General features: G+C 44.5%; 1 protein-coding gene across 2 annotated transcripts; it reads left to right on the top strand.

Moving 5' to 3' along the window:
- Positions 1 to 7,019: 7,019 nt before the first annotated feature.
- etnk2 (ethanolamine kinase 2) lies at positions 7,020 to 25,721 on the top strand. Of its 2 annotated transcripts, XM_061219752.1 has the most exons (8): positions 7,020 to 7,670; positions 13,284 to 13,543; positions 14,865 to 15,005; positions 19,215 to 19,357; positions 20,246 to 20,329; positions 20,678 to 20,838; positions 23,859 to 23,932; positions 25,562 to 25,721. In XM_061219752.1, the coding sequence occupies exons 1-8, from the start codon at positions 7,524 to 7,526 to the stop codon at positions 25,632 to 25,634; spliced, it is 1,083 nt and encodes a 360-aa protein (XP_061075736.1). In that variant the 5' UTR covers positions 7,020 to 7,523; the 3' UTR covers positions 25,635 to 25,721. The 2 variants fall into 2 exon arrangements, with proteins under 2 accessions (XP_061075736.1, XP_061075737.1); XM_061219753.1 differs by lacking the exons at positions 7,020 to 7,670; positions 13,284 to 13,543 and adding an exon at positions 13,565 to 13,974.
- Positions 25,722 to 26,567: the final 846 nt, after the last annotated feature.

Below are 26,567 nucleotides of genomic sequence, written 5' to 3'. Positions count from 1 at the left end.
AGGGAAGACTTCTATCACCATTTATGCACCTTGTAAATTGAATCAGCTATAGGTTACCCTCAAATTGGATAAACTGTTTCGCATTGAGGGTTTCAGGGTCTTTTAAATTACGTTTTACCTGCCTTTCATACTGCACTTCCCCTTTCTGTCATATCTCATATTATTTTCAATGTATTTTGTGCTATTGTTATGTATTGTTGTGTCTTCATCGTATCAGCGTAGTTCACACAGTGCCATTGTAAGAGGTTCTCCTTCTCTAAGGGTTCTCTCTAACTTGGAGTCAAAGGAGAATACAGAATGTAGTAACTGTAGCATAGGACCTCTGCAGTGATAGATTGTGAGGTGAGGTGAAGTGATACTTCTTCATTGTCTTCATCCAGCACTGCAGGATTGTTTCAGTTGTGATGAATTGCCCTCGAGCTTTCATGGTTTGACCTAAAATGGATGCAGGTTAAAAACACATTTTTCTCCAGCAGTTGTGATCAAGTGGACCTCAAGTCTGAGGGAGAGATAATGAACAGAAAGGGTAGACCAAAAGATGGTTACATCCACTCCCTCAACTTCTGAGTTCCCTCTTTCCACTCGATCAGGGGTATCAAACACCACTCCTGGAGGGCCACAAGTGTCTGCACCAATTACACTAGCCAAATTAGCTAATTAGCTGAATGCACTTAATGCTAGTTTATGCTTCGAAATTAAGATATTTCATAATGGGACACAGGAACAATATACCGATATGATGAATTAACTTATCAAGATATACAGCTAAAATATCAATTGCTAAATGAGTGGCTTAATTAAAAAAAAAATGTCTGTGTTCTACCTCAGAGATACTCAAATCTGGCATTCAAATCCAGTCTTTCTTTTCTCCCAGGTAATTAACTGAACAATTAGAGCTACTAATTTGGCCGTAGTGTCTTCACACCTGACTCCCAGGTAAAGGGAGGGTGGAAAACCAGCCGTTCTCAGCCCTTGAGGACCGTGATTTGATGATCCCTGATCTCGATGGTTCTGAACCGGAACACCAGTCAGAACAAAGGACATTTTTTCTGGCATAATGGTTATGGCACTGGGCTCACACCTGTAAGGTTGTAGGTTTGAATCCCAGGTGGGCTGTGATCGTTCTACTCTTGAGCACCATACCTGACCTGAATTGCCTCAGTAAATATCCAGTTAATCGAAATGAAATTTAAATCATTTCCGTAGAAAGCCGTGTACTGACTGTAATCTGTATTCAGTTTTGTGATGAGATAATATAGTACTAATAATAGGATTGGGCCACAGTCGGAGAGAATGGGAGGGGCAGCTGGGGCTCCCATTGTGACTGAAGCAGTTCTGTATAAACACTGCCTCTCTGTAGGGCATGTACGTCCACATCTGTTCCGCCCTCTTTGATTCTTCTCATTTCCTAACACAAACAAAAGCAAATCTGTTCTCCACAGACTCCGGAGAATTACAGAAACCTGCTGAGGCTCAGTTAAACTGCAGATTCAGTGTGTGAACGTGCAGAACGGAGTGGCAGAAGGTGGTGGAGTTGCTCTGGGTCAGGCAGGCAAGGCTTGACATGAGCACTTTTTTGTTGCATATTTGTGGAACTCAAGGTTGACTAATTGCGAGTCATCTTGTCATAGAGGGGGTGGAGCCCGAGTGGACACGTTCCTTTGACTAACAGTCGATGAAAGAGCAGCATCCCGCGTTACCTGACCCACCAAGATCCTTCCTGAAACAACATTCCATTCTATGGAATAATGAAATGTTTCCTGAGTGGAGAGGGGAGGAATCTGGACATGTACCTGCAAGAGTATGAGCTTAACATGTGTGTGTGTGTGTGTGTGTGTGTATTTTCAAACGGGTCTGCTAGCCGTCATCCCTTTATGCAGAGAAAACACACACCTATACACCAAGAGGATTCGGTAAGACTGTCACTGAGGAATCAGCTTGTGTAATCAACACACACATTTCAGAGCAAAGACGCAATGCCCATGAACACTGCAGGCTATGTTTACGTAAGAAACACATGATGTGTGGTTGTTTACAGAAAGAATGGATGACAGAGAGTATGGAGCTTTGAGTATATAATGTGTGGTGTGGGGGGAAGTGGGGAAAGAGGACAAGACAGATTTAGTTCCACAAAACTGACTTTACTTCCTGCCTATAGAAACTAAAACGTCTGTCTCTTTAGTGAAAGGGGCTGAAAGGTACAATAGGTACAATAAACTCCCTAGTTTATCCAGTCAAGGATTCATCAAACTATAAATTATCCTAATTTTAAAATTTCCCATTTCATTATGATTAACCAATTTTCATGACAGAAGTTTCTATTGGGGCTTAGTGGTTCTAATTATTATACTTGCTAGCTGGATATCAAAACAGTTCTGGCCAGTCTGCTGAGTGAAAGGCGGTTCGAGGTGACTTGAGAGAAGGAAATATTACTAAAGAAGAAAGCTGCTTCTTCCTCTCAGGCTCACTCTGACACCTAGTGGTCATGTAAGAACATAACATAAGGTGAGGTACTGGCGAGAACAAGCCATTCAGCCCAGCAATGCTCGCCTTTTCCAACCACTAAGCAGGGATATATTTTAGGCAAGGCTGGGTAATCTTAAACATTACCTCTATCTTTTCCTGCCTTTTAAAACATCTGTCATTTTCTCATTAACACTAAAACATTTTTAAAATGTTTTTACAATTATTTCAATGCATCTCTGCTCTGATTTCAAAATTGATTACCTAGGTGTAATCAATATTTGTTTATTCATTGAATCAATATCTGAGGGAACATTCTGAGGGAGCATGCATGACTTCTGAAATGAGCAAAAAGGATGACAGTCGGGCAGCAGTTTCTCTGTTCCACACTCCAAAACTGCATTGTTTGAATTATTACAGTTTTATCCTTCATTGTTAAATCTAAAAATATAGATTACTTATGAGCCCAGCCGACACCCTTATTCATACAGTTCACATCTTAATTCAAGACATTATACGTAGCGTCCCTTTTCTGCTCCAGAGTACAGCGGTCAGATCTCAAGTGTACTGCTCACGATCGTGCTGAAAACCAGGTACGTTCGGTTACGTCTCTGAAAAATTCACTCTGAAGCGCCATATAAGGAAATATCTGATCATTCTAATGCTTCGAAAGCCTAATTGAGTTTCTACCACACACATGTATTTCTATCTATTCTATCTTTTCTTATTTTTTTCAGTTTTAAAATTGTAATAACATAGTGGAACAGTTGTCCGAATGCTGTGTACAATGTGAGCTCATCAGCGGAGCCATGTATAACAGCAGAGGTATTGGAGGAATGACGGCCGGTCTTAGGGCCGTCATTGTGTGTGGAAGCGCAGATCTGAACATAAAGGCTCACAAAGTGGTGCGGTCTGTCTGATCAAAAGCTGTGCCCATGCGCCCAGTGATCTGCAGAGGCATCTCTGGACAAAAACACGCAAGGCATTTCAGAAATGTAGTGTGGGTGGAGAGGGAGACTGAGTTTGCCTGCCTTTACAGTGAAAACATTCCTGTTGGAAATATTACATAAAGTGTGTTCTAAGTGTTATAAGGCATCATAAACTGGGATTGTAATGAAATAGATTTTGTTTTTGGCTCTCTACTCCAGCACAAAGGATTTGAAATGAAACAATGAAGTGCAGACTTTTAGCTTTGATTTGAGGGTATTTACATCCATACTGGGGAAATCATGTAGGAATTACAGCCCTTTTTAAACACAGCTCTTCCATTTTGGAGGATAACTGTTCGTTAATGGGTTCTCCAATGTTTAAGGGCTGCTATAATGTATATTGACCAGGGCACATGTTTAGTGTTTATTAATAGATCCAGTAGTAATAGATTCAGTGAACTGGGAAAGCAATTAATGTGCATCCAAATTACTTCCACCGATTCTGCCAATATGGTCTTCACAAGGTTATGCTCTTCACTCACACTCACAGAGAGAGAAAAGTGATGTAATAGTGATGTAATTAAGAGTGATGCAATAATGCGATGAAAAACCCAGAATTCCTCAGACTGAGATGCAGAAGTCAAGCAGAAACTAAGATGTTAAGATTTCAGAAACCCCAATCATCTCAACGGGCATATTGATAGTCTCAGAGGTGCAGAATGAATATGCACACACAGTAATTAGAGAATCTAATATTCCACAGCTCCTGAGATCTATTATTCCAAAAGTTCCTTCCTTTGCCCCAAGCTCTGCATGAAGCCTATATAGTTTCTGTGTAAACAATGACTTGTTGCAGTGAAATTTACATCATTTTCTGGTGGAAGAACCAGGGGCAATGAATTATGCTTTTCGTGCAGGGCTATTTGGTTCTTCTTCAGGACTATGCATGAGAAAGAATAACTTCATTTTCCTTTCCATCAATAAAAAAAGCACAATCAATTACTGTATACTTTGCACTGTACAAGGTACAATTACGGTCAGCATTTGAATAGTCAATTGTTTATTTGTCTGGAGGCACCAGAATGAATATAGTATATCACTGGAAGGTCCAGTGAACGTAGTCAAAAAACAAGCAATGTTCATACACGTAAAATCCAGCCAAAACCAAAGTACAGTACCGAGGGAGAAGGCAGTCTCATAATCGGTACACCATGCAAAAAGTCCAGTAGCCAGGAAAGCTGTCAGCAGGGCAGAAGTACAGGTGGATGGTAGGCAGGCTCAGGGTCGATGACGGCGCAAGAGTCAAGACCAAAGTCTGCTCCACGGGGCAATAATCTTTGGCCAATAATCAGGCTTGGATCGTAACAGCTAGACAATGGCTTGACAAACCCGCTAATGCAGTGCACTGACCAACAGGAGGCACCAATTTCACAAAGACATGACATGAAACTCAGCTTATATGCAGGTGTAGACAGGTGCAGACGATTAGCTTGAGAGCAGCATGAGAATGAAAATCAGGTGTGGAGGATTGACAAGTTAACAAGATAATTAGTAATCATTTGTAATAAACCTATCCTGCCCTAGCGTTAGTAAATTAGTAAATGACATGCACAAGAAATGTAAGGTAAACATGAACACATGGTTAGAATGTTAGTATTACCCAATCCTGATCTAAAGTTAGTAGATTAGTGAGAAGACAAGGGAAATTGAAACAATTAGGGAAGTGTGAGTGACAGAAAGGGAGAGAGAGAAAGCAGGAATGCAAGGTTTGCAGAAACAATTAACAGAACCACATAACATGAAACAACATAAATCATGACATAAGTTTGCAAACTTGTGACATAAATGAACTACATCACTACATGACAAGACAAGACTAACGATTAAATCATAACAACTAAACATGAAACGTAACATGACATGAAAATTAAATGTAACAAGAAATAAAGCATAACAACATGGTGAGACTAGACTAACATAATATGTGACATGACAATAAAGTAACTTGGACAATAACTAAACATGAAACATGACGTGACAAACATGAAAAGTGACAATCTAACCTCAAATCCCATGCAATGAGTGTAAACGAAAGTGTGATTATCTGTATTGCATCAATCAATTTTATATTGAAATACCTGATTGATAATTAATAATAATAATTAATCTTAACTTCTGCTAGAAATATATTCCATTTGAAAAATCATAACTGAACTAGGAAGAAGTACTGACCGAATGTTTCTGGGGCGCATATCTCATTCACCAAGCTTCATATCTAATCCTGCACATTTTACTTTAACAAAAAGGCACAGAAATCTGTCCAGGGGCATAATATGTCCAGGGTGGAGTTCCTAAAACAGTGAGAGGCTGACACACAGCTTTACTGCGATATGTGCTTGACTCTGGGGGGCAGGAAGTGGGGGACTGCTGTTTCGGACAGCTCAATAACAGCCACAGCAGCCGTTCAGAGGGAAGAACATGTGACCATGGACAGAAGGATTTCACACAACATGCACAGAACAGGTCTGACAAGAACCGCCGGTGTTGTTTAGAGCTACACAATCGTCTCCTGTTCCCCCGCTGAGACTCCATTATAAAAGCAGTTCATACATTCTGTGAATTTAAATAGTTATTAACGCAGACAGGACTCAAAGAGTAGCAGCCCTTTCTCTTTATGTCAGTCCTGTTCTTAGGGGCTGTATTGTTGTGCTCATTAGAATACATGCTCCTGAAGTCATTTGAGAAGAAATGGCCTCAGAGAATGGATGACGGCAACATTGTTGTCAGTCTTGACTCACAATTGAGAGGCAATGCTATGGTGAAGGTTAGTCATGACTCTTCAGTGGTAGGGGCTGAAGTCAAGGCCAGGGTGTGGCCATGTACGCCTGGTGCACTGTACTGGAAACAGATGAAATTAAATTAGGATGAGTAAAACCACACCTGGAGATATTTGTCTATGGCTACACGTGGCATATAAAACACATACAAATATGCAAATACGCAACCACACAGGAAATTGCATTCCCTGTATATATAACATGATAATTAACATATACATACAGCACACAATCCCTATACAGCATACCGAATGATATATTGTAGATTGCATTCAGAAGCAATATTTCGGTCGTACGGTCTTCCATCCACTAGAGAGCAACAATGTATTTAGACATTAAAATAATCATCTTGTGAACGTTCCTCTGTTACAATTGGCCACCTCAAGAGATTCGTGTGAAGAGATGCTTAACTCATATCTAACTTTCGTCCTCGGTTTCCGGTAGCTACACATCAAATTAATTGCAATTTTTCTTTTGGAGGTTTGAAAAAGCTAGCTATATCTAATGAGTTTCGTGTGACCGCAAAGTATGCAGTCTATAGTAGTACGTGCACTATGTGGAAACAATGGTATTTGATATTTGATTTTAAATACCAGCCATGTGGTTTAGTGTCCAACAAATGCGTATTGCACAGGATGCAGTGGTCTAGTAACAGTGTCTACATTCACTTAGTATATAAATAAACTCAATATTCAACTGCTTTATGCTAGGAGAGTATGTGATGGTTTGGAAAGCATGCGAACAGTTTTTAATATCGGTAACGTTAGGGGAACAAGTCACACCTCTGTGCCTCTGCCATCCCCATAGTGTCCCCATAGTACCAACATCGCCCCCAAAAGGATGCAGACTGATGCTCGGGGTGGGTTATATCTTAAACCAGTCGTAAAATCTCCAGATTAGCCATCTTCAGTCGGTCAGCACCAGAGAAAGTGGGCGTCGGCCATTCGCGTCATTTGCTGTAGCCGCGGCTGCTCCTGACTTCAAATTGCACTGGAACGACTGTAAGACTGTAATCGGATGATTCAACGAGGGCGGTGCCAAGCAAGGACAGAGCATTGACAATCTAAAGTCGGCGGACTAGTAGTAACATTTACGTTAGTTAGCTAGTAGCATCGGCTAGGAAGCCAAGAAACAGGCTAACTTGATCAAATTGATTAGTCTCTGGCTGAGTCGCATTTTACTGTAGCTATACATAAGATAGACACGCGAATAACGAAGTGTTGACTTCTGCGTTATATGCCACACAGCTGAAATATCTGTCATACATTCTAAAAGAAAAAACAAACACCTTAATATGGAGACTGAGATACATGTGCCGGTCGGCTCACCCATAATCAGAAAATTCCCAATTTTTGTGGACGAACATAACGTCATAGATGGCGCAATGAAACTCATGAAAGAGCTGCGACCGGCATGGGACATGAACCTTGTCAAAACCAAGGTAAGTTATCTCATGGGTATATGATTAGCTGGCCAGCCACCTAAAAGATATGCGATGGATATCTTACCGTATCTTGGACGTTAGCTAGTCTAGCTAGCAAGCTAGCTGGAATTTATTAAACATCACTTGGAATTAAAACTTAGATTGCAACGCTTTCAGTATTTGCATGAAGCTAGCTAACGTTAGCATTAGAGAACACAAAAATGACCAATGACTAATTTTGGTGGAATTAGCATTTCGCTTAGACTAGCTAAAGCAGTCGCCTACGGTTAGATAGCTCACGTTAGAAGGTTTAGGGCCAACATCCTTGGATATTTAACAATAGCAAGGATAAAGCTACATAACGCTCTCATCTCCCATGTAGCATCAGCTAGCCGGCAAAATAAGACTAGCTAATTAGTATGATAAGACTTATCATCGCTTTGGTAATGATTTTATACAAATGTCTGTGTGTTCTGGAACCTATATTGCCATTACATATTATAGCCGTAAAACAAATGTAATTTGTCATCCAATACCGCTAGGCAATGCGCTAACGTTAGAATATATTCTAGACACCCGCTGTAGATGATAGAAACTGGCCGAGGAAGATGGAAATTATCACCTTCTTTCTTTGAGCATGGCTCGCCAAGTTAACACTACAGCCTCACGGCTTTCATGTTGTGCTTTGTGTAGATTTAGTTCAATTTGAGGTGCAAAAGTGGGCTTGGCAAGCGAGTACTCTGAAGCTTTATGCTGTACACGATGTATGTATGACTCGCACAGGTATGCTTCAATTGTTGAGCAAATAATCCGTCGGTTATATATCCAGCAATGCAGACGTGTTTGCCTTGCCAGTGTTGCATACCAGTGTAGGGGAAATCTAGCTAACGTTGTTGATGCAGACTCACACATGTAAGTGACAGTTGCTGTGGCAAATGCCAAATTAGCCTGTCGCCTCTAGCTAAGTAAGCCAGATATGAAAGTGCTCGCTTAGCTGCTTAATAAAGAAGCAATTTCAGTTATTAGACTTGGTAGCTAATAACTAGTTAACGTTAAATGTTAACCAGTTATACGTGTTCTGGTATCAGTTTGTCGTTGTTGGTGTTACCATACAGTAAATTCTGGCTTTATTCAGCAGCCTGATTTAGGCCTACTGCTGCAGTAACGTTACAGAACAACCGTCTCCACCATCTTCACTGTTATTTTCAGGCGTATACAGTTGTTCAATCTGGCTCTAGGAGGATTTTGTCTTTTCTGGACGCGTATTTTTTTTAAAAATCAAACGCCTAAAGTTAAGTTACGTGTCCGCCCTCGCTGCCCGGCGGATTTACTCTGACGAACTGTCGGTTACCCAGGTGACCTGGCTACGCAGTTGGGCAGCTGCGCGAAATCGATGGTCTGATGGTCTGACGTCACAGCTCGTGCTCCCACAGTCCAACGCGGCGCGTTATTAACCCTTTAAGGTGTGTGAGGTGACAATATGTGATTCGAATGTTCTTAACTGAACACTCCCGTAACTGAACATTCCAGTGCTGACTCGTACGCTATAGAACAATGACTTGGAATTCTTCTTCTTCTAAAAAAAAAAAAAAAAAAAAAAAAAAAAAAAAAACTTTAAACGGTTACATTCGAAGCTACCCTGACTGTGTTGGGTATACTTAAAAATATATACAACTTTGCATAAAAAAAAACTGCAGTAAGTAATTGAAGCCACCCCTGCATCAATGCAGGGAAGTTGTAGTGTTTGGTGCACTACCTGTTGAATAAGGATTTGTTAAAAAAAATATTAAAAAGTGAGAAGTTGGATGATGGGTGTAACTACAGATCCATTCAGAAGCTGTGCTGTGGATGCTCTGAAATCTAAATAAATGGGTAGACATTACATTACATTATTGGCATTTGGCAGACGCTCTTATCCAGAGCGACGTACAGTTGATTAGAATAAGCAGGAGACAGTCCTCCCCTGGAGCAATGCAGGGTTAAGGGCCAAGACACACAAAAGGGTTTATTAAAACCCTAAAAGCTGTACCCTGCTATACTAGAACCAGCCAGCAATACTGATGGTTATATCTTCTATTTATTCTAAATACAAATACATTTTCAACATACTTTGTTGTGCTCTGCTTGTGCACATTTATTACAGATGAGTAACATTATTTTTATAATATGCATTGTATTACTCTATATTTAAAGTGTGATCCCTATATTTTGATATCTATAATCATGCCTTCTCAACACTACTACCATAGACTGCAAGTGACCAGTATTTCACATTATTCTGGACCAGCTGTAAGTGGAGTATTCTAGTTCTTGCCTTCTGCATTAGGTAGAAATGTGACACCAGGAAGGGAGAAATGTTAAACCGTTGGTTTAATAAAGCACAGTCAGGATCCTTTCCCCTTCCTGTGTGGAGTATGGAGCAAAGTTGTCTATGTCTACATGGCCTTGTTCCTGGCCTTCACGGACATGAGGCAGCCTATCTCTCTTTTTCTGCTCCACACTGTTTGCTTCTGTTATTTGCTCTTCTGTCTTCCTCTCTGTTTAGACTGAAATGTTGAATTATTTTTCTTTTTCACTGTGAACCAGACAGTCCCTGGGCAGCCGAAAAAGTGGCCGCAGATCACGACTGGTCGCTTTCGCACGGCAAATGGCCCTATCGGTGACAGAGAGAGCCGCCCGCCTCTCTGTGGATGGTATTGGCCTGTCCCAACAGGAATGCCCTCAGTCGAATGTTTACCACCGTGTGAAAGCAGCGGTGTGCTTTTCATCAATGAAAAGGGGATTGTTTTGGGGGCTTTTGTTTGACAAGCCTCTCACGCTTTTGGCTGGGAAAGGGGTGCCAGACGCTTAACACCGTTAAAACTCCTTTGAAGAGTAGGATTGAGAACATTCTAATCACATACGGTATCCATAAAGAAAAAAAAAATTGCTTTCCATAAAGTTTAACATAGTGAGCTTTCACTGGCTCGATAGTTATGCGATCATAATACGAGCTATAACAAAAACCACTTATGAGAAGCACACTGAATAAAATGGAAGTTACAGTAAATTATCAATTAAATATTTTGAAACGGCTAGTCACATGAAACAGGATTGAACCTTCTGTTGCGCTGCCAGGACTACATAGTTGCTCAGTCTCTGATTACTAGAAGCTATTTACCCTCTGAAAACAAATACAAACTTTTGAGGTGCTGTGTATGTAGTAACAGGTTAAACAAAGCAATGTTTGAAACCGAGCATGTGAGGGAGCGGAATTCCGCTCTCAGCATTCCGGAAGTTGTGCTCACGCTCCGGTCCATTCACATGATCTGCCAGGAGGTCATGCCCCTCCTGTCGCCGTGGTGACCATTCATTAGGAGCACCGATGCCCACATTCCACCTGGATTAGGGTGACTGGGAACACTTTCATCAGACTTTGGCGGAATCGGGCGGGGTGTTTATAACTTTCAGCGTGATAAGACGCGGGGGGAGGGAGAGTTGTTGTAAATAATTGGCTAACCCAGTGTGATAGTGACATTCCAAAACATCCTGCCATATCGAAGGACACGCCACCCTGACCATTTGACTGGAGCGATGAGTCATAGCCTGCTAATAATGAGTAGTGATAGCTGGTGAGATCTGTTCCTTGAACTGCTTATTGATGACGACTTTATTGTCCAGTCATCTGGACACAAAGTTCACGTCTGATGAAATAGGTGTCAGTAATGCATTTGTCATGGAAAATAGATAAAAAATTATAATAATAAATATTAGTGTACAACACGTCATTTTAATATTTACTCCAAACATGTGCACTCGGTGGCACTGATGCATGTAGCAGCACACAGAGGCAGAGGTATTGGAGGAATGACGGCCGGTCTTAGGGCCGTCATTGTGTGTGGAAGCGCAGATCTGAACATAAAGGCTCACAAAGTGGTGCAGTCTGTCTGATCAAAAGCTGTGCCCACGTGCCCAATGATCTGCAGAGACATCTCTGGACAAAAAAACACAGAGAATTTGAGAAATGCAGTTGTGGGTGGTGGGGTGAGAGGGTGTGTCAACTTCTTTTTAGCAGAAAGATCTGCTGTCCTACAGCGCATTTCCTGTTCCTGGAGATCTACCATCCTGTAGGTTCACATTTCAGCCCTAATTTGGCACATCTGAGTCTACTACTAAGCAGTTCAGTGAGATATCTAGCTGTTGAATGAGGTGTGCTTTGTTAAGGTTGAAGTGAAAACGTACAGGATGGTAGATCTCCAGGAACAGGGTTGGGCAGCTATGCTCTAGCTGTTGAATGTGGTGTGCTTTGTTAGGGTTGGAGTGAACACATTACATTATATTACATTATTGGCATTTGGCAGACGCTCTTATCCAGAGCGACGCACAGTTGATTAGACTAAGCAGGAGACAAGCCTCCCCTGGAGCAATGCAGGGTTTAGGGCCTGGCTCATGGGCCCAACAACTGTGCGGATCTTATTGTGGCTGTAGGATTAGAACCACTGACCTTGCGTGTCCCAGTCATTTACCTTAACCACTACACTACAGGCCGCCCTGGATAGTAGATCTCCAGGAACAGGGTTGGGCAGCTCTGCTCCAGCTGTTGAATGAGGAGTGCTTTGTTAGCGCTAGAGTGAAAACCTTCAACCTGAAAGCTGAACACACCCTACATTTAGAAAATTTGAGTCCTGAAACCTAATACAATCCCTGCAGAACATTTCCTTATTTGACTCTTATTTTCCTGCAGTGTTTTGTAGAGCCTGTTTAAAATTATTATTTTTTAATCCATCTAGAGGCCAGAGCTCGGAGATGTTATTTCCCTAAGGTTTGTCGAGTTTCGCAAGGATCAGTTTACCTGCTGCTCTGCAGATGATTAGGCTGTAATTCTCTAAAAATTCTCAAACTCATTCTGTAATGATGCACTAAACAGTTTGGGCTGTTGAAGCTACACCGTACCATATATCTCAAATCACTGTGGTGATCCTGTTGAAGCCACACAATACCTGTCTCTTTAATACACCATGTGATGACGTCACACCATATGATATATCTGTTTAATGCACCTTGTGATAATGTGAGTTGAAGCTACACCGTATTGTATATCTCTAATACACTGTATGATGATGCTGTTGAAGGTACACTGCCCCTTACTTTGCTTTAATACACGGTGCGATGATGCTGTCTGAGGTACACCATACCTTATATCGCTTTAATAAACCATGCAATTATTCTGTTGAAGCTACACCATACCGTATATTTATTTAATACATTGTGTAATGGTGGTGTTGAAGCTACACCATATAGGATCAGTTTACCTGCTGCTTTGCAGATAATTTTGCCGGTGTCTCTGGTGTAATTGTCTAAAACTCATTCTGTAACAATTCACAAAATAGTTTGTTTGCTGTTGAAGGTACACCAAACGGTATATCTCTGTAATACACCATGATGATGTTGCTGAAGTCACACTGTACCTTACATCTCTATTACACCGGGATGGTGCTGTTGAAGCTACACCGTACCTTATATCTCTGTATTACACACGTGATGGTGCTGTTGAAGCTACACCGTACCATATATCTCTGTATTACACCGTGATGGTGCTGTTGAAGGCACACGGTGGATTGGTTGCCCCGCTGACGGTGTCCCCTCCTTCAGCTCTTCACAGAGGGAACGACCAACAAGCTGGTAGGCTGCCACATGGAGGACTCCCCGGAGGATGTGGTGCTGGTGCGGGTGTATGGGAACAAGACGGAGCTGATCGTGGACCGGGACAACGAGCTGAAGAGCTTCCAGGTCCTCCATGCCAACGGCTGCGCCCCTCGCCTCTACTGCACCTTCCAGAACGGCATCTGCTACGAGTTCATGCAGGGCGACGCGCTCGGGCCTCAGGACGTCCGAGACCCCACCCTGCTCAGGTACCACGCCTTCAGGGCCCTCAGACGTCAGGAGGCCTCCCTCGTGGTCCCCGGGCAGGATGGTGCAACCTACAGAGTAGAGAGGAGGCCCCTCAAGACGTGAAGGGGAGGGAGGAGTTCTCATCTGAAATCGTGGTCTAAATTCAGACAGTGAGGACTCTCAAGACCTGAGACACCAAAGTCTCCTTGGAAATATGTATATATAGGGTGTGACCTAGAAGCAGCATTTAAATTTTGGCAGGGATCATCATTGCATAATTAAAGACATGTTTGTGCTCCATTTCCGCTATGGACAGAGTAGCGTGTGATATTAAACAGGTATTTTCACATAACATGTATGTGCAGGTTCTGACAACTGTCAGGATTTTCCAGTTCCAGTGTTTACTGCTGCAAAGGTGTGTCCTACACATGAGGGCCCAGGTAACATTGAGGTAATAGCAATGGGTAATTTTGAAAAACAGTCTCATGTGAACAAATAAAAAGCAGTGAAAGCAGTGAGTTAATGCTTTCTGGATTATAATAATCACTGATACGGTTACATTTGGAACAAGTGGCCTGAATATGTAGACAAATCATCGGCTAAGCCATTAGTACTACCTTTCAGTACTAATATAAAACCGCAGGGTGGTTACACGATTAAGCGGTATTGCAGGAGAGGCAGCGCTCAATCTGAATAGAGTGTGCTGTTAGGCACGATGCAAAGCAGAGGGCTGTGGACCCTCTGTAGCCGTGACTCGGTTCACCATACTCTACGGCCTCGAGTGCCACATTGCTTTCATAAAATGGTTACAACATTCAAAACAATTAATTGATGGCAGAATATTGTATGTTTTGTAATGTTAATTGTAGCTACTAATAAATTGCTTTGTGCATGGAGAGAGCAGGCTATTACTGTATCAGATTTGCAATCACTGTAAAACGTGGTCTATTTTATAGTAGGTAATAGCAAATATTAATGTGTTTACTGTCAGTATCAAAAAAAATTAAAAGACATAAAAAGTCTCGGGGATAGAGGCGAATCAGCAGCCGGTGATGAGGACTGCATTGTGGCTTGTGGCTCTGTGTTCTTGTGAGCGGCCTGTAGCATAGTGGTTAAGGTAAATGACTGGGCCCCGTAAGGTCGGTGGTTCTAATCCCAGTGTAGCCACAATGAGGTCTGCACAGCCGTTGGGTCCTTGAGCAAGGGCCTTAACCCTGCATTGCTCCAGGGGAGGATTGTCTCCTGCTTAATCTAATCAACTGTACATCGCTCTGGATAAGAGCGTCAGCCAAATGCCATTAATGTAATGTAATGTAATGAATGCTCCCGTTTCCATGGCAGGCTGATTGCCGGGGAGATGGCGCGAATCCACGCTATCCACGCGCACAATGGCTGCATTCCCAAACCCAACCTGTGGATCAAAATCAGGAAGTACTTCAGCCTGGTGGCCACAGAGTTCACCGACCAAGCCTCTAACACCAGGTAATCCTCCTCCTCCTCTACACTCATGGTACGCTGGCGTAGTGCTTAGTGCTGTTGCCTCGCAAGAAGGAGGTTCTGGATGTTCTCCCCATGTTTGCATGGGTTTACTCTGGATACACACTCAAAGACATGCATGTCAGGTTAGGTGCTCCTGCCTTTGCTCTTGACCAAGGCACTGGCCTCAGAACTGACGTTGGTCCCTGGGGCTGCTCACTGCTCCTAAGTAACTAGGATGGGTCAAATCCAGAGGACATGGGGATCAATGAAGTGCATCTTATCTTGTCTTAGCTTATCACTCTTCCTGGTTCTGGTATGGATGTAGTATATAGGTTAGGGAACTTCACTTTAAGCAGAGGTGTCCAATCTTACCCAAAAGATTGTTTTAGCTGAGCACTACAACACCTGATTTAATGATGATCTTCAATGAAGACCTTGGTAAGTAGAATCAGGTGTCTTAGTGCTGGGCTAAAACACAAACCTGCACTCACACCGGCCCTTTTTTGGATAAGATTGGGGCTATATATACACTAAGCATGCTGCAAATTACCATCAGCGCCACATGTTTTCTATTTAGCGGGTTATTTAAGGTTATGGTAATGGTAATGTAAATGAACACAGCTGGCAAGCGCAGCAGGCTCATTTAAATGCAACGCTGTATTTACTTAAAATAATTGGCTCAAAGACAGGGCAAACCAGGCAAGACACAAAAGAAAAGATGGCATAGACTAAGATCATTAATTAAAGGGATGGTTCACCCAAATTGCATAATTCTGTAATAGTTGTCTATGGGAAGTAGTTTCCACAAACTGGCCCTTCTGCGTCTCCTGCTACCTGATACGCTGCAGCTAATGGTGGAATTGGACCCTGAAATTCATTATTATCTGTAGCGTAGCAACCGAAGCAGAAGGGCTAGTTCATGGAAACTACTGCCCACGGAAAATTATTATAGAATTATGCAATTTGGGTGTGCTGTACCTTTAAATTGGACTCATTTGGAAGGGCCTCTCGATTATTAGGAAATGTGCTGTAAACAGGACCTTTGACAGCATGGCTTTCAGCACCAGCAACGCGTTTAAAAACGTGGCATGCAGAATGTCACGTCATGAAAAACATTTGTTGCACTCATGAGTTTGAAATGCATGGAGTAACTTAGCTAGTGGCATCCTTCAGGGTGAAATCAGACATGGAATCACTATAGCTCTTGGTTTTCAACTTTTTGTTGTTGGCTCCAGATAATCACCAAGCTCATCCAGTAACTGGAATCTGCCATGACATGAGAGCATGTTGGTTACATTACATTACATTACATTATTGGCATTTGGCAGACGCTCTTATCCAGAGCGACGTACAACAAAGTGCATACCCATAACCAGGGATAGGTTCGCTGAAAGACCCTAGAGGGAAGTACAATTTCAACTGCTACCTGTACAACAAAGATAAGGACAAGGGCCAATTTTATTTATTTCTTTATTTATTTATTTTTTTGAACAAACAAACAAACAGAGCAAAACTATCCAAACACTGCTTACCTAGCCAACTAAAAATACCGATACACAAAGCAAGTCACAGAGACAACAATTAAGGTTCACAGGGAGGTAGGGAGGGATGGGGAGAGGTGCTGCTTGAAGAGGTGTGTCTTCAGCTTGCGCTTGAAGGTGGGGAGAGATTCTATAGTTCTGACCTCAACGGGGAGTTTGTTCCACCACCGTGGAGCCAGAACAGATAGTAGTCGTGAGCGTGAGGTGGAGGTTCTGAGAGGGGGAGGTGCCAAGCGGCCTGTGGAGGCTGAACGAAGAGGTCTGGCAGGGGTGTAGGGTCTGATGATTTTTTGCAGATAAGCTGGGGAAGACCCTTTAACTGCTTGGAAGGCTAGCACCAATGTTTTGAATTTGATGCGAGCCATGACAGGCAGCCAGTGGAGGGAAGTAAGCAGGGGGGTGACGTGTGAGTATTTGGGAAGGTTGAAGACCAGACGAGCTGCTGCATTCTGGATGAGTTGGAGGGGTCTGATGGCGGATGCTGGGAGGCCAGTCAAGAGGGAATTGCAGTAGTCCAGGCGGGACAGAACCATCGCTTGGACCAGGAGCTGGGTCGAGTAGGGGGTGAGAAAGGGACATGGGTAGAGAAATTGTTAAATACTGTATGCTAATGATGTCAAAACTAATAAATAGGAATAACAGAAGCTGGCTTCCAGAGCACAACCTAATGTAGAAGTATATATTTTGTCGGACTGAAAAACACTTTCAGGGGGCGGTAATTCTACAGAAGCAAAAGCAAACATGAATATATCTGAGCACATATGTAAAAGTCAATATGTAAAATTGTAGAAAACTAGTTTTAGGTCTGGTGACTAATAGCCCTAAGGCTTAGATCACATGAATCTTGTCAAAATGAAATGGAAATTGAGCAAGATGTCACCAAGGTATTCATTTCATGTTAACCACAACAAACTAGGTTATGCAGGAAGAAGAGTACATTCCACACTGACATGAAAAAACATTTGTTGCACTCCTGCGTTTGAAATGCATGCGGTAACTTGGCTAGGGTTTGTTGTGGAGTATGAAAGTATGGTGAAATCACACAGAATCCTGGGTATAGCTCCTGGGTTTTGAACTGAGGGCCCTTGCAGATACGTGTAGGGGGTCTGACTTGATATGCAATGGCTATATACAGATTTGGGAAAATATTTCAAAATAAAAAAAGTTTATTTAGAAATAAAAGGCCTGTTGAAAAGGCCTGCTGGAGATGCTAATGATGACACAGGCTAAGTGTGGGTTCAGTGACCTAATTGTCGTTCCTGTTCTCCTGACTCCTTTGTGGGCTCAGGAGGTTTCTGTTGAAGGGGGTTCAGCGAAACAGTCACTGCCTTGCCAGAATCTGTTAAAAAGGTCTAACTTGGATTATTGCGTTGTTCGATATATTGCTATGAGCAGGTTAAGTGCTGCTTAAGTGCAGCATGAGGCTTTTATGTAATTACAACAGTGGCCTAAACAATGGCAGCACCAGCTGTCACAAACACAGCGTGGATGTTTACATGCTGAAGTTTATCGTTGACGACGCTGTCGTCACCACGGCAACCGCCAGCGCAAATGGCACCAGGCACATCAGTCTCTTCAACAAAGGACACCTCTGTCGCAACACCCTGCGCCCCCCTGGGAGTATTCCCTACTCATCCTCTGCACGCTTCCGGATTGCTGGAGGAGCTCCACGTCTTTCTTGTTTACTTATTGATTTAACCTTTGTGTATACAGGGCAGGTTAACTGAGCACACATGCTCATTTACAGGAAGACCCTGATAATCCCCTTACCTCCTCCCCCTGTAGCCTAGCCTGCATGTCTTCATTGCTGTGCTAGGAAACCGGAGTATCTGGAGGAAACCCACGCAGACACGGGGAGAACATTCAGAACTCCACACAGAGAGGGCCTTGGTCGGGTTTCAAACCCAGCACCTTCTTGCTGTGGGCGACAGTGCTATCAGAGAGCATCACGGGACATCAGGGAGCTGTGGCTGGCTGTGTCCCAGACTGCGCCGGATCCCAGGAGCTTTACCGCGTACGGGATTAGATGCCAAAGCCCATTACACCCAGCCCAGAAAGTGGTTGGCTGGCTCCCAGATTGGCCCACATCACCTGACGGAGGATGACCCTTATCTTTCTCACCGACACTCCTCTAACCCACCGGCACGGTGGTGCAGTGGATAGTGTTGCTGCCATCCAGCAAGATGGCTGGGATCTCCACTTTCTGTGTGCTCTGCTCGTGCCTGTGTGGGTTTCCTCCCACAGTACAAAGACATACAGGTTTGGCAACTTGGGGGATTAACAAGGTGTTCCTGTAAATATGTGTTCAGTCAACCTGCCCTGTATAAATAAAAGGGTACTGAAAGGGGGGTATGTATACAATCAGTGATCACTTTATTCAGTAGACCTGTACAGCAGCTTGTTAATACAAACAGTCAATTAGCCAATCATGTGGCAGCAACTCAATGCATAAAAGCATGCAGACAAGATCAAGAGGTTCAGCTGTTTTCATTTCAGACCAAATGTCAAAATGGGGAAGAAATGTGATCAATGTGATTTTGAACGTGGAATGATTGTTGGTGCCAGACAGGGTGGTCTGTGTCCATATGAGTATTTGTGCCTGTCGCTGAAATTGTAAGGCCAAAAATAGCATTTTAACTACCTTTCTTTTTGCATTTGATTTTGCATTCAGAATTCAACAGGAAGTCCCAAGCCAGGAAGTGTTAGAAGAGGAGATGGCCTGGATGAAGGAACACCTGTCCCAGCTGGGCTCTCCCGTGGTGCTGTGTCACAATGACCTGCTGTGTAAGAACATCATCCACAACATTAAAGAAGGTAAGGCCTGCCTCATAGCAGCCATCATCCAATCCAAATGCTTTCCTTTTCTCCCAAGCAATTAGTCTGACCAATCAGTAGCACTAATCAGCGGTTTTCACAGCTGACTCCCAGGTAAAGGGAGGGTGGAAAACCAGCAGTTCTCGGACCTCAAGGACAGCGATTTTGTGATCCCTGCCTTAAACTGACACTCAAATGACATTATCTGCTGCACAGCCTAAGCCTGGCTCTATAATCCAGTGACTTCCTCGAACTAATGTAATTAAATTTTTGTATTTTGGAGTAACTTGCGGGGCAGCACAGCGGTGCTGTGAATAGCATTGTCAGCTCAGAGGAGGAAGGTACTAAGTTTGAATCCTGACTGAGGGCCTTTCTCCTTTCTGGAGTATGCATGTTCTCCCTGTGTTCGCATGGGTTTAGACCTGGTACTCCACTTTCTTCCCATAGTCTAAAGACATGCAGTAGGCCAATTGGAGAAAATTGCCCTTATGTGTGAGTGTGTGAGTGAATGTTGTGTGCAATAGATTGGTGATCTCCACCAATCAACCTGCTCCTTTTAAACTAAAATGTTGATGTCATGTGACTTGAATAGGAAAAGAAAATGGTGGGAAAAATAGAATTGTTCATGATGCAAAAAATAACATCACTTTATAAAATTAAGATGAAGATAATTATTGATATAAATCATGACCCTGTCTGTAGCTAGTGACCTAAATGATGGTTAAATTATGGCACTGACTTAGATTCAATAATTAGTAAATAACAATGGAAATTTTGGTTTGAGTTGAAAGTCAAATTGCCTCGAGATGAACGCAAAGCAAAATGTGTAGTTTGGAAGGAACACATTTGATTTGTGAGAATGTCACAAATACACTCTCCTCTTCTTAGGTCATGTGCGGTTCATAGACTATGAGTACTCCAGCTACAACTACCAGGCCTTCGACATCGGGAACCACTTTAACGAGTTTGCAGGTGAGTGGAGAGAGGGCCGCCATAGGGAGCTTCCCCCAAGAAGCTCTACAGACGGCGGCCATCTTGGGCCTTCAAGGCAGAAGTCACTGCTGGGTTAAAAAAGACTCCAAAAATCTTTTTGATGGTGTACCATTTTTATAAAAATCTATAAAAGGGCAATGTTTAACTTTTTATAATGGTAGGGTCAGTCCAGGAAAAGTCATCAAATTTTATGCTGACATTTTGGGTTTTTTTACTGCTGTTAAACTCTGTTAAATGGGTCATTTTTGACCCATGGACCTCATGAAGGTTAATGTTTTGTGCCTGTGGTTTATGTGCTTGTGTGTGTGTGTGTGTGTGTGTGTGCAGGCATGAGTGAGCTGGACTACAGCCTGTACCCTAGCAGGGAGATGCAGCTGGAGTGGCTGCTCGTTTACCTGAGGGCCTACAAACGGTTCACCAAGAAGGGCGGAGACGTCAGCCAGCGGGAGCTAGAGACACTCTACGTCCAGGTCAACAAGTTTGCCCTGGTGAGTGAGCGAGCAAGCGAGTGTGTGTGTGTGTGTGTGTGTGTGTGTGTGTGTGTGAGAGAGCAAGTGTGTGAGTTAGTGATGAGTGAGTGAGTGAGCCAGTGAGTGTGTGAGTGAGCGAGCGAGTGAGTGTGTGTGTGAGTGAGCGAGCGAGTGAGTGAGTGAGTGAGTGAGCCAGTGAGTGAGCGAGCGAGTGAGAGAGTGAGTGAGCGAGCGAGTGAGAGTGAGTGTGAGTGAGCGAGCCAGTGAGTGAGCCAGTGAGTGAGTGTGTGTGTGTGTGTGTGTGTGTGTGAGAGAGCAAGTGTGTGAGTTAGTGATGAGTGAGTGAGTGAGCCAGTGAGTGTGTGAGTGAGCGAGCAAGCGAGTGTGTGTGTGTGTGTGTGTGTGTGTGTGTGTGTGAGAGAGCAAGTGTGTGAGTTAGTGATGAGTGAGTGAGTGAGCCAGTGAGTGTGTGAGTGAGTGAGCCTGTGAGTGTGTGTGTGAGTGTGTGTGTGTGTGTGTGTGTGAGAGAGCAAGTGTGTGAGTGAGTGAGTGAGCCAGTGAGTGTGTGAGTGAGTGAGCCTGTGAGTGTGTGTGTGAGTGTGTGTGTGTGTGTGTGAGTGAGCGAGCGAGTGAGTGAGTGAGTGAGTGAGCCAGTGAGTGAGCGAGCGAGTGAGAGAGTGAGTGAGCGAGCGAGTGAGCCAGTGAGTGAGTGTGTGTGTGTGTGTGTGTGTGTGTGTGAGAGTGAGTGAGTGAGTGAGTGAGCGAGCCAGAGAGTGAGAGTGAGCGAGCCAGTGAGTGAGCCAGTGAGTGAGTGTGTGTGTGTGTGTGTGTGTGTGTGAGAGTGAGTGAGTGAGTGAGTGAGTGAGTGAGTGAGTGAGTGAGTGAGTGAGTGAGTGAGTGAGCCAGTGAGTGAGCCAGTGAGTGAGCCAGTGAGCGTGAGAGTGAGTGAGTGTGTGAGTGAGTGTGTGAGTGAGTGTGTGAGTGAGCCAGTGAGTGAGCCAGTGAGTGAGTGAGTGAGTGAGTGAGTGAGTGAGTGAGTGAGTGTGTGTGTGAGTGAGTGTGTGAGTGAGTGTGTGTGTGAGCCAGTGAGTGAGCCAGTGAGTGAGTGAGTGAGTGAGTGAGCCAGTGAGTGAGCCAGTGAGTGAGTGTGAGTGAGTGAGTGAGAGTGAGCGAGCCAGTGAGTGAGTGAGTGAGTGAGTGAGTGTGTGAGTGAGTGTGTGAGTGAGTGTGTGTGTGAGCCAGTGAGTGAGCCAGTGAGTGAGTGAGTGAGTGAGTGAGCCAGTGAGCGAGTGAGTGTGAGTGAGCGAGCGAGCCAGTGAGTGAGTGTGAGTGAGTGAGTGTGTGAGTGAGTGTGTGAGTGAGTGAGTGAGTGAGTGAGTGTGTGAGTGAGTGTGTGAGTGAGTGTGTGTGTGAGCCAGTGAGTGAGCCAGTGAGTGAGTGAGTGAGTGAGTGAGCCAGTGAGCGAGTGAGTGTGAGTGAGTGAGTGAGTGAGCCAGTGAGCGAGTGAGTGTGAGTGAGCGAGTGTGAGTGAGTGAGTGTGTGAGTGAGTGTGTGAGTGAGTGTGTGAGTGAGTGAGTGAGTTTGTGTGTGAGCCAGTGAGTGAGCCAGTGAGTGAGTGAGTGTGTGTGTGAGCCAGTGAGTGAGCCAGTGAGTGAGTGAGTGAGTGAGTGAGCCAGTGAGCGAGTGAGTGTGAGTGAGCGAGCGAGCCAGTGAGTGAGTGTGAGTGAGTGAGTGTGTGAGTGAGTGTGTGAGTGAGTGTGTGAGTGAGTGTGTGAGTGAGTGAGTGAGTGAGTGAGTGAGTGTGTGAGTGAGTGTGTGAGTGAGTGTGTGTGTGAGCCAGTGAGTGAGCCAGTGAGTGAGTGAGTGAGTGAGTGAGCCAGTGAGCGAGTGAGTGTGAGTGAGCGAGCGAGCCAGTGAGTGAGTGTGAGTGAGTGAGTGTGTGAGTGAGTGTGTGAGTGAGTGTGTGAGTGAGTGAGTGAGTGAGTGAGTGAGTGAGTGTGTGAGTGAGTGTGTGAGTGAGTGTGTGAGTGAGTGTGTGTGTGAGCCAGTGAGTGAGCCAGTGAGTGAGTGAGTGAGTGAGTGAGCCAGTGAGCGAGTGTGAGTGAGTGAGTGAGTGAGTGAGTGAGAGAGTGAGAGTGAGTGAGTGTGTGAGTGAGTGAGTGAGCGAGTGAGTGAGTGAGTGAGTGAGAGTGAGTGTGTGAGCCAGTGAGCGAGTGAGCGAGTGTGAGTGAGTGAGTGAGTGAGTGAGTGAGTGTGTGAGTGAGTGAGTGTGTGAGTGTGTGAGTGAGTGAGTGAGTGAGTGTGTGAGTGAGTGTGTGAGTGAGTGTGTGAGTGAGCCAGTGAGTGAGTGAGTGTGTGAGTGAGTGAGTGAGTGAGTGAGCGAGTGAGTGTGTGAGCCAGTGAGTGAGTGAGTGAGAGTGTGAGTGAGCGAGTGAGCGAGTGAGAGTGAGTGAGTGAGTGTGTGAGCCAGTGAGCGAGTGTGAGTGAGTGAGTGAGTGAGTGTGTGAGTGTGTGAGTGTGTGAGTGAGCGAGTGAGTGAGTGAGTGAGTGAGTGTGTGAGTGAGTGTGTGTGAGCCAGTGAGCGAGTGTGAGTGAGTGAGAGTGTGAGTGAGCGAGTGAGCGAGTGAGCGAGTGAGTGAGTGAGTGAGTGAGTGAGTGAGTGAGTGAGTGAGTGAGCGAGTGAGAGAGTGAGTGTGTGAGTGTGTGAGCCAGTGAGCGAGTGTGAGTGAGTGAGTGAGTGAGTGAGTGAGTGAGAGAGTGAGTGAGCGAGTGAGCGAGTGAGCGAGTGAGTGAGTGTGTGAGTGAGTGTGTGTGTGAGCCAGTGAGCGAGTGTGAGTGAGTGAGTGAGTGAGTGAGAGTGTGAGTGAGCGAGTGAGCGAGTGAGAGTGAGTGAGTGAGCCAGTGAGCCAGTGAGCGAGTGTGAGTGAGTGAGCGAGCGAGCGAGCGAGCGAGCGAGTGAGTGAGTGAGCAAACAAGCATATAACCAAGGCTGCCAGGGTCTAGTCACACCATAAACCTGGCTCCTTTTCTCCCTGCAGGCCTCCCATTTCTTCTGGGGCTTCTGGGCTCTCATTCAGGCCAAGTATTCTAGCATCGACTTTGACTTCCTTGGGTAAGGCAACTCCACTGCAGCTTTAAAAACATACTTATTTGAATGTGTTATGAAACATCTACAGAGCGTTCACATGGATTGTGTTGATAAGAGTCCAGGCCCTCCTGCAGTAGGCCCATTTACACAGAGCCGCTTACTCCATTTTTAATCAGATCAGAACAGGCCGATCAGGATACAAATGCCTCATGTAACCACTCAAATGGAACAAATGATCCTATTCCGATGGACATTTTATTTGGTTTAAGTCGCCAGATGTCTCTGGGAAACTCACTTTTTTTCTTCCAAACAACATTAAACATTAAAAGAACTAAGAATCGATGGTCAAAGGGCTCGAAAGAATAAGTTATTCAAACAGGTAAAGAAATGGACTAAAATGGAATCCACAGAAATATCATTAAAAAATTTTAAAACCTTTTTTTTTAATTAAAAAACGCTGATACATTTTAAGACTGCTTCAAGGCTAAAAGCCAAAATATAAAAGTGGTTCCAGCCCAGCCAATTTTGTATTTTACTTATGAACGTATTGGAGATTGCAGTTAAGCTGCTCTTGCGCTCACCGTCTCTCATTTAGTTGCAAGCTCATTGTATTCAGCCGACGCTGCTGCCTGCAGCAAAAATGCTAATCTTGTAGCTATTATTGTAGCCTGTTCCTGGAGATCTACCGTCCTGTAGGTTTTCACTCCAACCCTAACAAAGCACACCTCATCAACATCTAGAGATCTCCTTGAGTTGCCTGCCAATTAATAGAATCAAGTGTGCCAGATTATGGTTGAAATGAAAACCTCCAGGAACAGGGTTGGGCAGCCCTGCAGGTGGCACAGAGCCGCCACCAACTTATATAAGCAGCGGTATCTCTGTGACTGGCAAGAGAATAGGGCTTTGTTGTGGGAGCAGTTACCTTTTGAAGTGGACAGGAAGGCCAGCAGGGAAGACGGGGGATTGGTTACAGCTGATTAATGCAGGGCTGACGCTTCGCCACGTGGCTCATGTTTCCGTTTTCCAGCCTGACAAAGTGCCAGCGTTGCCATGAGTGACAGGCTCTTTAGGAGGCGACTGTTCTGTTTCCAAAAAACAGACGTGCTGTGGGGCAGGTGATCCTGTGCCAGGTGTGCTGAGATTCAAGAGCTGTTCCAGGTCTCCGCACACCTGGTGTACGTTAATACCTGTGCTGACTCGGCATAGTCATGGGTACGTGTGTATGGATCTGTTCAGACTATATACCTGGGCCAGAGGCGTTTCCTATTCATTATATAAAAATAACGAATTAGAAGCACCACCCGCTGCAGGGCTGGTCATGGCTAGTATCAACTAAAATAACATGAAATTATGAAATCGATCATTTCTCCATCAATCCACTGGGGGATGTAACGTAGAAGTTGCACATAAGCACAGCCACCACATAGAGGTATCGTGTCACACTGAAGCAAACTAGGTTAATATATCAATATCCTCCACTCTAATTGTCCATGCGATGAGCACATTTCACTGTTGCCATGTGATAAGGCTACAGACAGGGTCATCTTAACACGGCAGTACTTAAGAGTGCAGTCAGAACAGATGGTCCAGTCACCCATGGCGTCTCTATCTCTCTCTCTCTCTCTCTCTCTCTCTCCTGGCATTTCTCTGCAGGTACGCAGTGCTGCGCTTCGACCAGTACTTCAAAACCAAGCCGGAGATCATGGCCATGAAGATACCAGAATGATGGGACCTCACTGCTCGGGACTGTGGCTCCGACACTGACTCTTTCACCCTGAGAACAGAAGCACTTTTTCTGAAGGAGAAGGCAGGGGTGGGGCTGGGGCGAGGGTGGGGATGGGGCGGGGTGGGGAAGGGTATGGATGGGGGCCCCGGGGTTGGGGTGGGAATGGTGGATTTTTGGGAATCTGGAGCATCATCTACTGATGTACTTTCGTGGAGCGACTTGTCCACCATGCTCACCTCACCACCCCCACTCACACATACAGACACATACGTGGACACACACACACACACACACACACGCAGACAAACGCACACTAATGCCCGTGCAAACACACACACTTCCTCTTCATTCATCTTCATCCATTTCTCTCAGCTGAAAATGCTTGGACCTTCTTTTTTTCCTTTTGAGCAGGTATCCTGCTGGCTACAGTTCCCAGGCAGTGAACCTCATCTCCATTTGGCCAGCGAAACCCCAATGACCGAGGCCACCCATTCCTGTGGACATTTCCACGTGACAGACGGCGGCCATTTTAAGTGGCTTGCTCGTGGGCAGTACAAACCGCTTTATTCACAGCGTGCTGGCACATTCCCTCTCTGTGCAGTTGGTGTGAAGTTGTGAGGTTTGATGTGTGTTTTGGGGTTTGTTTTGTGGTTGGAGGCCAAGGCCCTGAGCATTCATATGTGTTCACGGCCTTCCTCCTCGACCAAAGCTGAAAGCTTCTTCCAGCTGTTTTTGCGGTCTTCGACTGCTGCAGAAACAAAGAGACTAGGCATCCAGTAAACCGATCAGTTTAGCTTCTTTGGGGTGGTAGACTAGAGACCTTTTAGCCATCACTTTCCTGGCTAAAGGGACCGGACTTCTAGCTTTCTCTCTTTTATGGTTATGACCGGGGCTGTTTATTTTTCCGCCCTCTCTGGGGCCTGGAAAATAACT

This window comes from Conger conger, chromosome 14 (assembly GCF_963514075.1).
Source record: "Conger conger chromosome 14, fConCon1.1, whole genome shotgun sequence".
In the NCBI taxonomy this organism is placed as follows: Eukaryota; Metazoa; Chordata; class Actinopteri; order Anguilliformes; family Congridae; genus Conger; species Conger conger.
Note: the sequence above shows the minus strand (reverse complement) of the source record. Positions and strands in the feature narration are given on the sequence as shown.

What these genes read in the sequence shown, in the direction of transcription:
- etnk2 (XM_061219752.1), top strand. Translation starts at nt 7,524, where the DNA reads ATGGAGACTGAGATACATGTGCCGGTCGGCTCACCCATAATCAGAAAA. An exon ending in TGAACCTTGTCAAAACCAAG is followed by an intron (nt 7,671 to 13,283) that starts GTAAGTTATCTC and finishes CCCCTCCTTCAG; the next exon opens with CTCTTCACAGAGGGAACGAC. An exon ending in CGAGACCCCACCCTGCTCAG is followed by an intron (nt 13,544 to 14,864) that starts GTACCACGCCTT and finishes TTTCCATGGCAG; the next exon opens with GCTGATTGCCGGGGAGATGG.